The 18,153-nt window shown below is 37.4% G+C and overlaps 1 protein-coding gene across 2 annotated transcripts in view; it reads right to left on the minus strand.

Annotated features, from left to right (window-relative positions):
• The window catches only part of mark1 (MAP/microtubule affinity-regulating kinase 1), a 60,522-nt gene that overhangs the window by 27,964 nt on the left and 14,405 nt on the right, over window positions 1–18,153 (minus strand). For both annotated transcript variants that reach the window (XM_077202054.1, XM_077202059.1), the window contains exons 2-9: window positions 16,155–16,358; window positions 13,681–13,734; window positions 6,211–6,259; window positions 3,811–3,876; window positions 3,656–3,726; window positions 895–951; window positions 536–772; window positions 324–443 (exon numbers count right to left, since the gene is read on the minus strand). In XM_077202054.1, the coding sequence (XP_077058169.1) occupies window positions 324–443; window positions 536–772; window positions 895–951; window positions 3,656–3,726; window positions 3,811–3,876; window positions 6,211–6,259; window positions 13,681–13,734; window positions 16,155–16,358 (858 nt within the window). The remainder of the gene's footprint in view (window positions 1–323; window positions 444–535; window positions 773–894; window positions 952–3,655; window positions 3,727–3,810; window positions 3,877–6,210; window positions 6,260–13,680; window positions 13,735–16,154; window positions 16,359–18,153) is intronic.

Consider the following 18,153-nt stretch of genomic DNA (forward strand, 5'->3'; position numbering starts at 1 on the left):
AGACCGGTCAGCTCATGCTATCTAGAGTTTTCTTACTGAAGTAATTTCTAAACAAGACTAGCCAGGTTTATTGATTACAAGCATGAATGAGATTTGAGAGTTACAACAGAAGGGGAGCCATCACAGGATTCATAAGACTCGGCATTGTCTTACGGACAACTTTTATGAAACCTTTATGGTGCTTTTTGGTTTACAGTTGCCCTGTTCACAGTATGCTTTCAGGTAAAGAGCAGTGAGAACGTTCTGTAAAACATCTCCTTTTGTGTTCAACAAATACGTTTTTTTCTTTTAAAAACTTAAAAACGTATGTAGAGCAGTCTCACCTCTAGACTTCCCCGTTTGCCTGGATTAAGCACCAAGAGTTTCTTCAGAAGATTTTCACAGTCTGTGGACATGTAGAAGGGTATCCGATACTTCCCTCGCAACACTCGCTCTCGCAGCTCCTGTGTGGACCAACACTCAGAGTAAGGACGATGAACAGTATGTGCTTGTAGGCAACAGGCCTTGAGTGACCTTGAATGAAACAGGAAATGACCTTCAGGTTCTGTCCGTCGAAGGGAAGTGACCCGCTGACCAGCGTGTAGAGGATCACCCCTAGACTCCAGACGTCCACCTCGGGCCCGTCGTACTTCTTGCCCTGGAAGAGTTCGGGAGCCGCGTACGGAGGACTGCCGCAGAACGTGTCCAACTTACTCCCGATCGTGAACTCGTTACTGAAGCCGAAGTCTGCGATCTTTATATTCATGTCTGCGTCTAGCAGCAGGTTTTCAGCCTTACAGAGAGAGACGGAAAGACGACAGCATTGTTTACGAACATTAGAAATCAATGAAACACAAATCCTCCAAGGTGACCAGATCTACACCACAGGCTTAAACCTCTTTGAGCGAGTCTCACCTTGAGATCCCTGTGGACTATTCTCTTCTGGTGGCAATATTGCACTGCGGACACGATCTGTAGGCACACACACACACACACACACACACACACACACACACACACACACACACACACACACACACACACACACACACACACACACACACACACACACACACACACACACACACACACACACACAAAGTCACATTAGCATGGCAATCAATGCATCATTCCACCAACCAGGCCTTTTTATCAGCAAATTAAAGCTGAGAAAGTCTCTAAATTGTACACATGCTGGACGGACATGGCGTTTCTCACCTGTAGATCGATTGCTTTTGTTCTGAAACAGGAATTTAAATTGTTACAATGTTGCAATTTCTTCCTGGTTTGGTTCACTTTCACATGGCAGCATTTCTAAATGGACCAAAATACAAGTCAAGAGCGAGTAAGCTGTCCTCTCATTGGTCGAGTTCACCAATGGGACAGATAGACAACTTGCTCCGCCGGCTAATTGTGGCTTTCTTTGTAGCTGTCGTTATCATTTTGAGCAAGAATTAAGCATTCGTCTGTATATTTGTGCGCCAAATTTCAAATAGGCATTTTACCTCGTCTTAGATCGAGATCAACCCATGATTCATTTAGCAAAACAAACACTGCGTTTCTTTCACAAAACGTAAGTGATGACCCATCACTGCTGTGATACAGCTTAGTTTGTTGTTGGTCCGTTGGGTCGGACTTTCTCATCACAAGCGAACCGCTCCTGAGTTCATTTTCATGAGGACCAGGACTGCCTCGATCTCAGACCGATTGTTTTGGAGCGAGTTATGCCTAAACCAACCGAACTAATGAAGAAACTGTGTCAGATTCAGAAACTGAGGGATCTTTCACACCTGAGCGTTTGTTTCTGAAGCTGGTGCGTTTTCTCCCTTGCTTCGGTTCGTTTCGGCATATGTGAACATGGCAATCGCACTCGGATCCGCACAAAAACAATCACTCCTATACACCGCCTGGTTGTCTCGGCCCAATTGCAAACAAACTCTGGGACGGTTTGCTTGAGGTGTGAAAGCCCAACGGACCAACAAACCAAATGGTATTATAATTCATAACGGGAAATGTGCTGTATAAATAGCAGTAGTGTCTGATTCTGTGAGTATATAATGTAACAGTGGGAATGACGTCTGCATTAGTATATTGTTTGCATGTGTCTCGACAGTTACAGATAAAGCCACAATAAGTTCATGATAAGCAATAAGCAATCATCTAGATGGATGACACAGAGGAAACTCTGACCAATAACAGGACAGTTGTACTCCCATGTGACTTGCATAAATACATTTTGGTACGCTTTGAAAGGTTGCCTTGTGTAGCAAATTAAATCCCTGTTTAGGAACAAAACAAACAATCTATAGGTGTGAAAACGCCCTAACACTCCCAATGATACGGTGTGAAAACGCCACAACACTCCCAATGATACGGTGTGAAAACGCCACAACATGCCTTTATGTCACTGTAGTTGAGAGAGAGACAGATATAAAGAGAGAGAGAGAGAGAGAGAGTCTTATATTCTCACTAACCACATCCTGCAGTGTAAAAAGCAGAGACTGGAGCCCGGGGCTTTTGTTTGGCTTCATGAGCAGAGCCTGACTGAAAATGGCCAGTTAATCACTGTCCGGCAGCAGGGGTTTAATTACACTCACGCTGTCTGTTCGTTTCCAGTTCTCATCACAGGAGCAGCTGATCCGAGACCTGACGAACGCTTCACTGACGCTGATCCACTAGAGGGTGTGCTTGTGTTTCTGCACTGCTACACTGAAGCGTTCATTACGGGTCATAACAGGCCAGATCTGTATTTACTGATCAGGATATCAGTTTCTTTTTTAAGGTGCCATAATGCCAAATACTACATCTGATATTCTATACATGTCTTTTTACCTCAAATAGAGGTTTTAGGAGTCATCATAGCAATCATTTTTCAACCAAATAGCCAATGTTAATCAGAATCAGAATGCAATAAATACTGTTAAAATAAAATGACTTAATCGAATTAATTTTATGTAAACCAACATAATACATATTAATATACAGCAATATTTACCCACATGTATTTGTACTAAAATATCATGGAGTATGCACAATTAACATGTAGGGATTTTGGTGAAAATTGTATTCATTGAAACATTGATTCACTGAAACAGATATTTTGAAAGAATTCAAGAAAAAAATTATTGGAAGTTAAATGTGTTAAATAACACTTTACCAAACTTAACTGCCCAAAAATATGCATTGAGATTTTCTTGATAATTGTACATAGTTATCAAAAATATAGCATATTTATTACTATTTAAAGGTAATTAGTATTTTTTAATTTACTTAGTTTTGGTTTCTAGTAACTTTTGCTAGTAACTAATATCCCTTCAATTTTACTGGTAACAATTGATTTGACACTAGAACTTATTCAATATATATTAGTACCTTTACCTGTAAATGTAACTAGTTATAGTTTATTTCTTTATTATATTTTTATGTAAATCAAAAATGTACATTTATTTTGACCATTTTAAGGTAGTATGCCAACACTACTACAACAAACCCTAGTCAGTGTAGGAAATAAAATGTAAAATAAAATTGCCACATCCGTAAAGTTTGTACATACAAATATTTATTAATATTTGAACTAGACAGAATTATAAAAAAAATCTGTTATTTGAACAAACATACCTTGTAATCTTAATATTTTACAGTGTTGTATCATTGATAAGACGGAGACGTGTCTCACCTGCCGAAACTTTGCTCTGGCTTCCTTTTCCTTCATCCTCCCATGAGCAACTAAGTAGTCAAACACTTCACCTGACATAAACAGAGACATTCAGAGATGTGTGTGTGACACGAGTCATATATTAAATATGTATCCCGCCTGTCCATCAAACTCACCTCCACTTGCATACTCCATTATTAAATAAAGCGTCTTCTCTGTTTCAATGACTTCAAATAACTTAACTGAAAGAGGCAGATATAGAGAGGGATTCATATTTTAGACTCAAACATTTCAAAGTCAACTGAATATTTCACACAATGTAAATATGTTGTCTGAACATTTATAAACATTAGAACAATTTTCTGAAACGAACAGCATTTCTGATTCATTTTAATATAATCTCAACTCAAAAAGATTGCATGATCTCGGCATTAGCATGTTGCTAAGCTAATGACTATCTACGCTTACGTGTGAAAATAGTACATCACTTCCTGTTCAGCTTTTTCATTTGGGAAATGTTGTTTATGTTTTTAATTAATATTTTTCATAACGTATCAAGTTTGAGGAATCTTAAATTCCAGGGGAAAATAAATCTTAAATGAAATTGAATCTGTAGTCTTTATTGAATGTGATTTTGACTGGTTTAAACGTTTTGACGTCAGTAACTTAAAAAGGTAGTCTGGTCTAATATGAAGTGGAAAAGTAGGAGTGATTACCTCTTATATAACCGTTAGTGGGTCAAACTAGTTTTTAAGACACAGATCAGTGCTTGAACTCTCTCAGGAGCTCATCTCTGACACGGAAAAACCACACGCCAGGGACGCTTGTTATGGAGATATGCTAACACACACGACGTCACACAGTTTCTTTCCACTTCATAGTGATGCATCACTGTGTGTGAAGAGCAGACGTGTGCGTGTGTATTAGGAGAGTTGCAGGGATAGGTGTGTAATCACAGCTTTTAGTTTGATAAATCTACAATCCAGCTCAGTCTCAGCCAATCAGAAGTCAGCACTGACACGCATGCGGGGCGGCAGCAGAAACAGCCAGTCACGGGGATCGATAGCGAAGTGAACACACAGTCTGGTGATGTTAAGAGAGGCACAGAAGAGCTGAGCTGGTCAGACATCCTGTGATCCCCTTCCATTAGGAGGATAAATAATCCAGTTATCAGAGGAAGAGAGGGAAAGTGCCATGTCATGTAAGAAACTGAGCTGGGAATTAAAGCAAGACACACACATGATGGAAGACATCATTTCCAGTTAGTAGTGTAACACCGAACACGTGTTATGAAGGTCATTTTGGGGCCTCACACAAGTATTGATAGTGTTAAAGGGAAAATAACATAAATCCATATGAATCGAGCGGTTTAATATAAGTGTATATGATGAGCCAGTGAGCAAACATGCTTGAGCTTCCGGTTACTGCATCTGATCGGCTCTAAGACTAAATTAAATGTGTTCATCATATAAAGTGTATCTTCAAAAGATTTGGATTATATGGATTCGATTCATATGGATTCATTTGACCATCTCTTTATGAGTGTTGAATAGGTGAATAGAGATGAATAGAGTTTCATTTCAAAGATGAAACACAATCATCTTTGTGTTGATTGTGTCAACACAACTAAAAGTCGTATGGTTTAGGAATGGCATGAGAGCGAGTAAATCGTGACAGAACTGTTATTTTCAGGAGAACTGCCCCTTTAACTGAAACTAAAACCATTCAAATTAAAGCTGAATAGAAATAGTTTTTTTTAAACAATAAAATTACAAAATCACTAAAAATCCACCTTAACTTAAAATGCAAAATGCTAATCCAAAATATTAATAAATACCATAATAGCAAATGAATCTACTAAAATAACACTGCTTTGGGTTGACATCAATACACAGGGAAAGACTCCAGTGATAACATTTTCTCTCTTTGTGAAGATGTCTCAGAATATTTGTCATTATAATTTGTAAAGCTTCCATGTAACTTTATTTTAAGAATATATGAAGACTGAGGACAATATGTGTATGTGAATAACTTTGACATGCCTTATGGACTATGCCTTTGCTTAATTTATTTTATTTTATATTTATTAGTATTTATTTTCTTTATAGAAACTTGTTTTATTTAACTGTGGTTTAACTATGTTCTGCACATGAGTCTCCCAACGAGAGATTTTGTAAATTGTGTTTTGTAAATTAATGTTCAATAATAAATTAAAAAATTTAAAAAATTTAAAAAAAGACATCAATACAAAGGCCATTTTTAAAACCTAAACGATTCACTTTAATGTGATACATTATTTTTTAAATGCATTTATATGATTTTTTAAATACTTCTAATGTAACATAGGCAGAAAAAAAACATTTAAAGTATTTTGCATTTGAATTTTGCATTACATGTGCAAATATGTCAGCCAATCATAACTGAGGTAAGCATTTCAAAAGGCAGTTTATTTCATTGTAAGGGACAAATGATGACTGAAATTATTTCCTGGTTTTGATGCAAGAAACGAGAGAATTTGACACAAAAAAGAGCAGAATATGATGAAGTGATCTTGAATGATGAGAATGATGTCTTACCTATATTAGGATGATTTAAGACCTTCATAATCCTCACTTCACGAAAGAGCTGCGGGAAAACAGAGACAGAAACATCAGATATGATGCATATTCTGCAGTTTAACTTTAAACATACAGTACTGGTCAAATATTAAAATGTCATTCTCAGCTAGAGACAAAAACTTACCATGGTACAATATCATTTTTAGCAATAAATAGTCCCTGAACCTCAGCATTAGTAACTCAGAGTATCAGACATGAACAGTTCAGTGAATCGCTCTGAGCGGATCACTGAATCAGTTGCGGTTTGCGAACCGATTCAACAAGTTCATTGAGAAGAATCGGCTCGTTCACGAATCCATCGTGTGTCAGAGCGGAGCGGGGGCTCTTTATTTCGAAATAAAAATATAAGATTTGTTTTTATGAAATATAGTGGAGTAAGAAGTGTAATATTATGCTTTGGAATGAAGAGAAGTAAAAGTTTCCCTAAAAAAATAACTTCAAAAAACAAGTCCAGATACTTAAGTACAGTAACATAGTAAAATACTTCCTTACTGTCCACCACTGCAAAAATGACAAGAGCTTTCAGTTTTAAAAACTTTTTAAGACCTGCACAAATGAATAATGCATAAGCAAGGGTTGGCAATAATAAACCATAAAATGACTATAAAAACAACTTTACAGCTCAAAAACAAACAATAAAGTTTTATAAAATGATAAACCTCACATTTCAACTTTTAAACCATTTTTTTTAAGGCATTAGTCAAAATTATTACTTTGCATTTTTATATTTTTTACACCATGTTTTTAATTTCAAACATGACTTCAAATCACGATTACCTTTTTTCCGTCCCCAAATTAAAGACCTCTTAAAATGATAAGGAATTTTCTTATACCATTTAAGATATTTAAGACTTTAAGCAGAAACAAAGGATGCCACAATGAACACTTCAGGAGAAGCGCTCGTCACTTTGCCAAAGTTTGCAAGGTTCATGGCACTGATTCAGAAATATGTTCAAGAGTTTTTTTGAAGCACTTAGTAGCAAGTAAATCAAATATTCATGAGCACATCTTCTTCCGTGGTAATATCGGTTTTCATATTTACCCAGCTGTAAACATGGCATACAAAACACAAACTGGTAGGTGGCTTTACGTGTCAGTTACGAGTCTAAGTGTAATAATCCACAGTCAAAAGCCCACGCGAGACACTGACCAAAACCCCTGGTGAAACACTGTATCTGTCTATCCTTCTCTTCTCGTACAACAGCCGCCGTACACACAGAAACACTCTTCATACAGGACAGACAACAGGAGTGTGTTTCCTGTGAATGAGGGAGAACATTCAGGCGGGAACAGGACAAGAAAAAACTATTTATATGATACGAAGGCAAATGAATATACGATTAATCCAAATCCTTCTGATCACAGACTATGCCTCCGGCGTTTCAGAAACACCAAAGCAACGTTTGAGATGCTGCGATGCCATTGGTCCGCTGGTTAGTCCAGTCATCCAATCAGATTATCGGTTGAGGTTTTTGTTGTGCATCGAAGAATTTATTTAGTAAATGCGTTTCCATCATAGTTTATGCGCATGTCCGCAATTAATTTGTTGCTGTCTCCTCAGGAACGGGACAGTTTTTTGGGATCACAAACAGATCTATGTGGGAATGTCACTCTAGAAAACAACTCTGTGTTTCAAACAAACAAGACTCTAGAATCACACCAACACAACGTCAACATCAAATGTTTAACATTAAGACTCGAATGACCCAGCAATAGTTTGATCTTAAAATATAAATTTGGTCACACTTTAGTTTAGGCTCCAATTCTCACTATTAACTACAACTTTTCCTCAATAAACTCCTAATTACTGCTTATTAATAGTTAGTCAGGTAGTTATTAAATTTATGTCTTGTGTGATTAAGGGATGTAGAATATGATCATGCAGAATAAGGCATTAATATGTGCTTTATAAGTACTAATAAACAGCCAATATCCTAGTAGTATGCATTATGATAATATACTAGTTAAGAGTGAGAGTTGAATCCTAAACTAAAAAGTGTTTCCTGTCAATTTATTTTAAAGTCAACCTCTATAATAATTACAAATTTTGAAAAGATTTTATTACTAATGTATTTGCATTATTATTTGTAATCCACAAATGCCATGTTTTTTTAAAAAATGTTTCTATTATAAATATAAAATATAATATAAAACTGAGCATGTTTATGGCATGATCCATAGTCTCATCCGGACCGTTTTCTGCAGACCAGCATATATTATCTTATTTCCTCCATTTTTACAGTGATTGTAATGCTGACTGCATTTATAAAGCTGAATTATCAGCCCTTATTCATCATGTTATTGATACATTTTTAAAAAATTATAGATAACATATTTGTACAAACAATTAAAAATCAACATTTGGTCCCGAATTAATTACACGTTTTAGCATTGCAACCATATTACTTGAAAACAGTTACCCTTTATCTTTCTTTCTTTCTTTCTTTGATTGCTATAAAATAACAAATCATATAAATAAGGATTTCAAACTGTTTCCAGTCATTTCTAAATTTTACATTTAAAAACTGTAGAACATAAGTAAAATGTAAAAAATCTCTTTAAAAAAACTTTTAGATTATGATAATGAGCATTTTTGAAAGTTAAGCACTTCCTTTGACAATTTGTTAAAGAAAATAAAATAAATTTCAAATGTTTTTTTTATTTTCAAGGCCTTTTGCAAACCCTAATTAAGTGCCTCTGCTAATTTGCAAAATAGTATGCAAATAGTAAAATACCTCACAGTCTTGCACAATAGCTTTAGTTTAAATTTGAATTGATTATGATAAAGTGCACATAATATAATGAGATTTATAAAACAAGCAAATAATTTTGATGAATCTCTTCTCATGTGACCTCTGACCTCTATCTGTCTCGATGAATGTGTCCTTCCCGTTCTTTGAAAAGGCAAAAAACAGTGAAAGGAGAAAAAGTGAAATCGAGGAGGGAAAAATAGAAAGTGTGTTTCTTCTTGGCAGTCGGCTCTGGTAAATAATCAGCACAGCTTCTATTTTTACAGATATTTCTAAAAACAGCCACAGCAACATTCCTCTCTGACACTGACAAGCGTGTCACTTCCTGTAGTGGGTCCTCCAGTGTGTGTGTGTGTGTGTGTGTGTGTGTGTGCTTCCCGTCACTCATGACGAATGATATTGTAAAATGAGCACTGCATCTCTGCCTCTTCTCTGATTTTAACACCCCCCCCCCAAATCCTTAGGGAATTTCATTGAAGACAGGGGAATGTTAAGGAAACCTACATTTTTTTTTTTACAAATTAGGTGAATAACTGCTGTTTGTGTTGGATCATATTCCAGCATGATGATTACAGCTGTTATTGTCACTGATACTGGATGAATAAAGCTAAAGGAAGAGAATTCATTTGTGACCTAAAACAATTTAACAATATGAAAAGGTAACTGGATGAGCTCTGGTGGGGGAGGGGGGGGGGCAACTGTATTTACAGACAAGCCATGACATTGTGTGTGTGTGTGTGTGTGTGTGTGTGTGTGTGTGTGTGTGTGTGTGTGTGTGTGTGTGTGTGTGTGTGTGTGTGTGGTCATTAATCTTGCTGTCGAAAGATCAGTGTAGGTTTCACTGTCCGTCTGTTCAAGCGATGCTAATGTGCACATCAATCAAAGCAGGGAGGAGGGGCCTCATTATCATATTCAAATGAGATTATAATTGACTGTGCAGAAATGAAACTACTGGAACATTAATAAAACACATCTTTCTATTACAACCAAATAATTGAAGTGTCTTAACGCATGAAAAACAAATAGCAAGCATGATTCTGACGCCGTTAAACTGATCAACGCAAGTCTTCATGAGCGGCTTCATCAGACGATGCTAGTCGAGGAAAAGGTCATTTAGCCACTCGTGAACATCTGATCCTGGATCGTTCTCGTCTCGTTAAAGACCACATCTCTGAAATCCTTAGGGAACTCATTTAAGACTCGCTTATAATGTCGAAACCCTCGAACGCTCTTTCTGAACAATGGGGGATGAGGGGCATTTTTAGGAAACGTATTAGTATTTATTTTTTCTTGTAAGGTATTATTTTCGCAAATCCATTTTTGGATAAACATTTTTGACTCCAAGTTGTTGGGAGATTTTCCTAGTTGATCATGATTTACTGGATTCAGGATTCAGGAGAAAGATTAAAAAAATATATATTTTTACTCAATTCTACCTAAAAAAAAAAATGTGGCATTTAAAAAAACAAAAATGTCCATGACTTTTCCAAGCATCTTATACGAATCGCATCACACGATATACGACTTTTTCTCATATATCCAGGAAATTTGGTTCTTCCTCATCTTGCGGCCGAACCACTGCTTTAGCGCAGTAATCACACAGTGCAGCTTTAACGCTAACTTTAACGAATCACAGATTGCAGCTTTAACGCAGCTTTAACGAATCACAGATTGCAGCTTTAAAGCAGCTTTAACGAATCACAGATTGCAGCTTTAAGGCTACTTTAACAAATCACAGATTGCAGCTTTAACGCTAACTTTAACGAATCACAGATTGCAGCTTTAACACAGCTTTAACGAATCACACTGCAGCTTTAACGCTACTTTAACGAATGACAGATTGCAGCTTTAACGCAGCTTTAACGAAACACACAGTGCAGCCTTAACGCTACTTTAACGAATCACAGATTGCAGCTTTAACGCAGCTTTAACGAATAACAGATTGCAGCTTTAACGCTACTTTAACGAATCACAGATTGCAGCTTTAACGCAGCTTTAACGAATCACAGATTGCAGCTTTAACGCAGCTTTAACGAATCACAGATTGCAGCTTTAAAGCAGCTTTAACGAATCACACAGTTCAGCTTTAACGCTAACTTTAACAAATCACAGATTGCAGCTTTAAAGCAGCTTTGACGAATCACAGATTGCAGCTTTAAAGCAGCTTTAACGAATCACACAGTGCAGCTTTAACGCTAACTTTAACAAATCACAGATTGCAGCTTTAAAGCAGCTTTGACGAATCACAGATTGCAGCTTTAACACAGCTTTAACGAATCACACAGTGCAGCTTTAACGCTAACTTTAACGAATTACAGATTGAAGCTTTAACGCAGCTTTAACGAATCACACTGCAGCTTTAACGCTACTTTAACGAATGACAGATTGCAGCTTTAACGCAGCTTTAACGAAACACACAGTGCAGCTTTAACGCTACTTTAACGAATCACAGATTGCAGCTTTAACGCAGCTTTAACGAATCACAGATTGCAGCTTTAACGCTACTTTAACGAATCACAGATTGCAGCTTTAACGCAGCTTTAACGAATCACAGATTGCAGCTTTAACGCAGCTTTAACGAATCACAGATTGCAGCTTTAACGCAGCTTTAACGAATCACAGATTGCAGCTTTAAAGCAGCTTTAACGAATCACACAGTGCAGCTTTAACGCTAACTTTAACAAATCACAGATTGCAGCTTTAACGCAGCTTTAACGAATCACACAGTGCAGCTTTAAGGCTACTTTAACGAATCACAGATTGCAGCTTTAACGCAGCTTTAACGAATCACAGATTGCAGCTTTAAAGCAGCTTTAACGAATCACACAGTGCAGCTTTAACGCTAACTTTAACAAATCACAGATTGCAGCTTTAAGGCTACTTTAACGAATCACACAGTGCAGCTTTAAGGCTACTTTAACGAATCACAGATTGCAGCTTTAACGCAGCTTTAACGAATCACAGATTGCAGCTTTAAAGCAGCTTTAACGAATCACACAGTGCAGCTTTAAGGCTACTTTAACGAATCACATATTGCAGCTTTAACACAGCTTTAACGAATCACACAGTGCAGCTTTAACGCTAACTTTAACGCAGCTTTAACGAATCACACAGTGCAGCTTTAACGCAGCTTTAACGAATCACACAGTGCAGCTTTAACGCTAACTTTAACGCAGCTTTAACGAATCACACAGTGCAGCTTTAACGCTAACTTTAACGCAGCTTTAACGAATCACACAGTGCAGCTTTAACGCTAACTTTAACGCAGCTTTAACGAATCACACAGTGCAGCTTTAACGCTACTTTAACGAATCACAGATTGCAACTTTAACACAGCTTTAACGAATCACACAGTGCAGCTTTAACGCTAACTTTAACGCAGCTTTAACGAATCACACAGTGCAGCTTTAACGCAGCTTTAACGAATCACACAGTGCAGCTTTAACGCTAACTTTAACGCAGCTTTAACGAATCACACAGTGCCGCTTTAACGCTACTTTAACGAATCACAGATTGCAGCTTTAAAGCAGCTTTAACGAATCACACAGTGCAGCTTTAACGAATCACAGATTGCAGCTTTAACACAGCTTTAACGAATCACACAGTGCAGCTTTAACGCTAACTTTAACGCAGCTTTAACGAATCACACAGTGCAGCTTTAACGCTACTTTAACGAATCACAGATTGCAGCTTTAACGCAGCTTTAACGAATCACACAGTGCAGCTTTAACGCTAACTTTAACGCAGCTTTAACGAATCACACAGTGCAGCTTTAACGCTAACTTTAACGCAGCTTTAACGAATCACACAGTGCAGCTTTAACGCTAACTTTAACGCAGCTTTAACGAATCACACAGTGCAGCTTTAACGCTACTTTAACGAATCACAGATTGCAACTTTAACACAGCTTTAACGAATCACACAGTGCAGCTTTAACGCTAACTTTAACGCAGCTTTAACGAATCACACAGTGCAGCTTTAACGCTACTTTAACGAATCACAGATTGCAGCTTTAACGCAGCTTTAACGAATCACACAGTGCAGCTTTAACGCTAACTTTAACGCAGCTTTAACGAATCACACAGTGCAGCTTTAACGCAGCTTTAACGAATCACACAGTGCAGCTTTAACGCTAACTTTAACGCTACTTTAACGAATCACAGATTGCAGCTTTAACGCAGCTTTAACGAACCACACAGTGCAGCTTTAACGCTACTTTAACGCAGCTTTAACGAATTACAGTGCAGCTTTAACGCTAACTTTAACAGGATTAGTGTTGAAGCTCAACTCTCCAGGACTGGATTTGATAAACCCTGATCCAGATTCTCCGTCCAGTAAAACATCCTCTCGTCTGCATTTGATCAGCAGTGAGATAATATCCTGCTTAAGCGTGCCATCATTTATGGTCAAATGCATATTGCACACAAAACGCATAGAACGAAGTTAATGACGTCAAACCAATATATCCATTTAATAGATATAATTACCATACAAACGTTCACAGGACCATCTCACCTGTATTTAAATTATAATTCTCCATCCCAGGCTATTAACTTTTCAGTCTATTAATTACTTTCAAAACTTAATTAACCTTTGAAATACTGAGCAACTGGATGAAAGAACATGTCAGAACATGTAATATAAAAAGAATCAAGTCAAACAAACATTGAAGTCTCACCTTTTGTAGACTTGTGGGGTTCAGCTGTGTTTTATCAATGATCTTCACTGCTACCTGAAAGACAAACACTGTGTTACTGTGAAATGTTTATATTTATAGATTCCTATATATAGCCTATATATCTAAAGTGTGTCATCATCTCTCCGTACATCAGAGTAAAACGGCTCCATATCTGACATCATTTGTAGTCTCAGTAGGTCCTGAAAATGAGATGTGGCGTGTTGAGTAACGCATGGCGTTTCGGGCACTAGTTGATGTCCTTGTTTTACAGCTCAAAAGAATCTCTTCAGCTTCTCTGAACGAGGCCAGGTTCACAGGCGGTCATGAGTTCAACAGGATACATGTATCATGTGGTTATTTTTGTGAAATAACTGGTGTAAGTGCACCATATATTTCAGATTTACCCCCACAAAATTGTCACGTAGGGCTGTCACTTTTGAGAAAAATCAAATTCGAATGGATTTCAAATATCAAGCAATGTATTTGAATATATTCGAATATCTATGAGCACAGACAGGTATTTGCGCGTCAATGTTGAGAGAAGGGTGGCCACTTCCATTTTCAAAACAAGGTGGCTAATGGCTATTATTCGCTTGATTTGGTCATGGGCCTACGCTACAATACGTTTAGAGCGCCCGCTACTGGAAGATATGACAAACAATAAAATAAAAAACAAACGGTCTAATCATAGACTGTATACATAGACCGGATATTTCACGTCATGTTCGAATGCATATTCAAATATCGAATAAAAAGTGAAAGCCTTATTGTCATGTAAAAACCAAACTGTGGTTGGCGCTTTATATGTTGCTGAAATGGTTTCTTCAACCGAGTTGGACACACGCGCAGTACGACAGTCTTCCATTACTCTACCAGTCGCCAGAGGGCAGCACTGAGTCGAGTCGTTCACCGGACCTTCGCTCAGAAGGATAGAAGAAGAAAAGTAGCGGATCCGCCATTGTATTCAAAGTTTAGAACAAGAATAAAAGAAATGCGATGGAGGATGATACGCTTCTTTGTTTACTGTTCTTGGAACAGCATGTTGTTTTGTATGGCTCTTTTCACACTCTTCTTCGACTACTGCACAATACATCAATACAATCAGACTGCACAACTGCCACCAAGTGGACTTTTCTGTGTTACATTTACGTTATTTTTAGCTTTTAGTATGAATATGTTAGCCTTAAAGTTATGATTAAGCTGGTGTGATCCAAAACAATGACCACATCCATGTTTAGGAGATATAAGCATTAAGTATCTCACTTCAGATAAATTAGATCAGGGATTTTTATGACATCACATCTTCAGTCCAATCAAATGCTCTCTAGAATCTAAAGCTCCGCCCCCTCTGCTATAAACAGCACCTGGCCGATGCGTGCGTTGACACGTCACGGAGCAATATGGGTGGGAGTGTGTGTGTTCGGTTGCTCAAACGCTCGAGTTTTATCCGGTTTTCCAACTGTACGTTGGTTAAAAATGAAATGGCTAGAATTTATTCACAGCTCTACTATTGAATCCAGCGCATCATGAGTGCTCTGATTCGCTGCTGTCAAGTACAACCTGCAGTTTGTGAGGGAAACTAAACGCTATTGGCTATTTGAAAAAGGGGGAGGAGCCACTCAATGTGTCCCACCTCAGCTTCCTGGTTCAGTGGAAATCACGTCAACGCATCAAACAAAGCTGCGCGTCCCAGCGGGTCTTTAACATTGATCTTCCACCTACACTGTTGTATGTGCACTGGGCAACACGCAGACCCTTCGGATGGAGAAAATTACTTCACACGGACCATCCCAGAACGGACGGCTGAAGTATAATTTGGGTTTAAGTGGGCGGTTCCTGTACAGAATCGTATGGAAAGTGCACCAAAGTGCATGGCAACAGTTATAAGTCTGGTAATGCAAAATTAGTTTAAGTTAATAGGGTCATCTGATGCAAAATTCACTTCTATATGGTATTTGCATATAAGTGTGTCTTTGCAGTGTGTGAACACACCCCCCATACAATGACAAAAATCATTTCACTCATTTTTTAAATCCTCAAAAAGTCTAAACACTCTCAATAATCAGAACTTTTGGATTTACTGAGCACTATGATGTCATAATGCTCATGCTCCGCCCACGACCACTGACAGACCGTCCCGTATTAGCATATTTCCCGTATTAGCATATTTCCCGTATTAGCATATTTCTGCCCTCAGCCATTCGACACCCCCCATGGAAGTGACCAGTTGGTCATTATCATTTAAAGAGACATGCACCGAAACAGGTCATTGTGAACAGAGCTGTTTTTGAGGAGGTAAAAAGGGTGTTGTTTTTCACAACCATTGAGGAATTTTAAGTATATTACAAACTTTATATGAACACCCTATAAAGAATCATACCAACTTGTGGAAAATGGGCATCCGACGACCCCTTTAGGCTTGCATATTTCCTACAATAAGCACAATATGCATCTGCAAATAAGTATCCGCTCACCTCTCTTCCTGTTAAAACATGGCGGGCTAGTTTGACTTTAGCAAAGTTCCCTTTGCCGATGGTTTTGAGCAGTCTGTAGTTCCCGATGTGAGGCTGCTCGTCCGTGATGGACGCCACTGAGTTCCTACAGCGCGGGAGACTCTGGCGACTCGCTGATTTGGTGGGGGGGGCTGGTGTGTCCGCATAGCCATCGACAGACGTGTGCTGGAAGAGGAGAGGACAGGGCGTTCAATTCAAAGTACATTTTTAAAAAAAAAGTGAAAAGAAAGAAAATAAATTTGACTTCACTAGACTCCTTTTCGTGTGCAAGACGAAAACTTAGTTTAGCGAACCATGCACTTTCAACAATGCAATGACAGATGCAGATTTTACAGCTTTTTCGCCAATAAATATTTACACACGGTCAGTGAATCAAACATAAATGTATTTTTGTATTCAATATACAGGTATGCTATTGTCTGTTACGACACTGATGATGATGTGAACCGAAAACGTAAGAATACTTAAAGGAAGGTTATATTCTTTGAATTTTATTGAATTAATAATAATTTGTTGCAGATCTGTTGAAAAGATATTGTTGAATGGCCATATTCTGTTTTTGAGATGCTTATCAGGTGGATAAATTAATAATTAATAAGTTACTGAGAGACTGAATGAACATCCATTTTTAAATAGTGAGGAGTGTAAGTGTAATACTAAGCAATGGCTTCTTCCTAATCTTTTTGGTCACTATGGGTTGTTTTGTTAATTTATTTAGTTGATTATAAATACAGACTTGTTTTATGGTTTGTTTGCTTTGGTTTTGAGTTTATGGGCGAAATTAAACAAAATAACTATGAGTAGAAGTCATACATAAAATGATGGCTGACAAAGAACCCATTTATGTTATTTTTCCCAGTTAAATTATTGTATAACTGTACTATATATTGCACTTTCATAGTTTAGTATCTTTATATAATATGTAGGGGTGTAACGATACACAAAACCGACGGTTCGGATTTCCCACGGTTTTGACGTCTCGGTTCGCTTTGGTTTAGAAAGCTAAAAAAAAATGTAAACAGTAGTTTAATGAAAAAATTTTGTCTTTTTCTTTAAATTAATTCAATTACAATTAAACCTTTTGCAAGGATTAAAAATCTGCTAATGCTGTAAACTATACAGGGAGCCGCACATTACTATAACATTAAGGGTTAACAACAGAGCCTAAATTTTCTATTTATTTTTTAGATATAATAATGAACACCAAACACATTGTATAAAAACATGTAAACTGAACATAAGGCAGTTTTTGCATTAACTTTACTCTAATTTGTTACTGAAATATAATAATTTACACAGTTGCTGTCATTTTCATGTAAGATATTTTAAACGTACATTAAATAATCAAGATATAATTAACAGGTTAAGTAAAATATAATATATAGGATAATATAGTGTATTTATTTGTTCTTCGTTTGATAAGCTGTTTCACTCAGATATACGTTACAAAAGGGAAGAAAAGACTATCACAATGCTGTTAATTCCCTGGTTCTGTCATTGACTCTTTGAGCTCAGTCAAACAGTAACATCAACATGACGAAATAAGCGCGGGAGCTAGTTAACTTCAGCTAGACCACAGCAGAGATCTATATCAGAAATATAAAGAAGCTCCTGGATAAAGTGGAAAATGAGCAGAGACTTTCATCCCAAACCACAGACAGCACTTACACCAGAATCCATTACTGAGCAGCGCTGGTCCATACGAGTGAAGCTTCATTACCTGAGACTGTGTCTGTCTACCAGAGGAAAGCTGATATGATTTGGCCATCATAAAAGCCCTCTGTTTGAACGTCATGAAACTATATGATTGGTTAAGCTACATAAGACTGGAAAAGCCTTATAGAAAATGACTTCCCATATCCAATAAAACAATCAATAAAATAAGAGTTAAGGAAAACCAAGACCTGCTCACATTAAAATCAGATGCAAGGGCACAAAACTTCTCCTTCCTCCTCTGTAA

This window comes from Siphateles boraxobius, unplaced genomic scaffold, assembly GCF_051911475.1.
Source record: "Siphateles boraxobius isolate OS27281-9 unplaced genomic scaffold, OSU_SipBor_1 118, whole genome shotgun sequence".
In the NCBI taxonomy this organism is placed as follows: domain Eukaryota; kingdom Metazoa; phylum Chordata; class Actinopteri; order Cypriniformes; family Leuciscidae; genus Siphateles; species Siphateles boraxobius.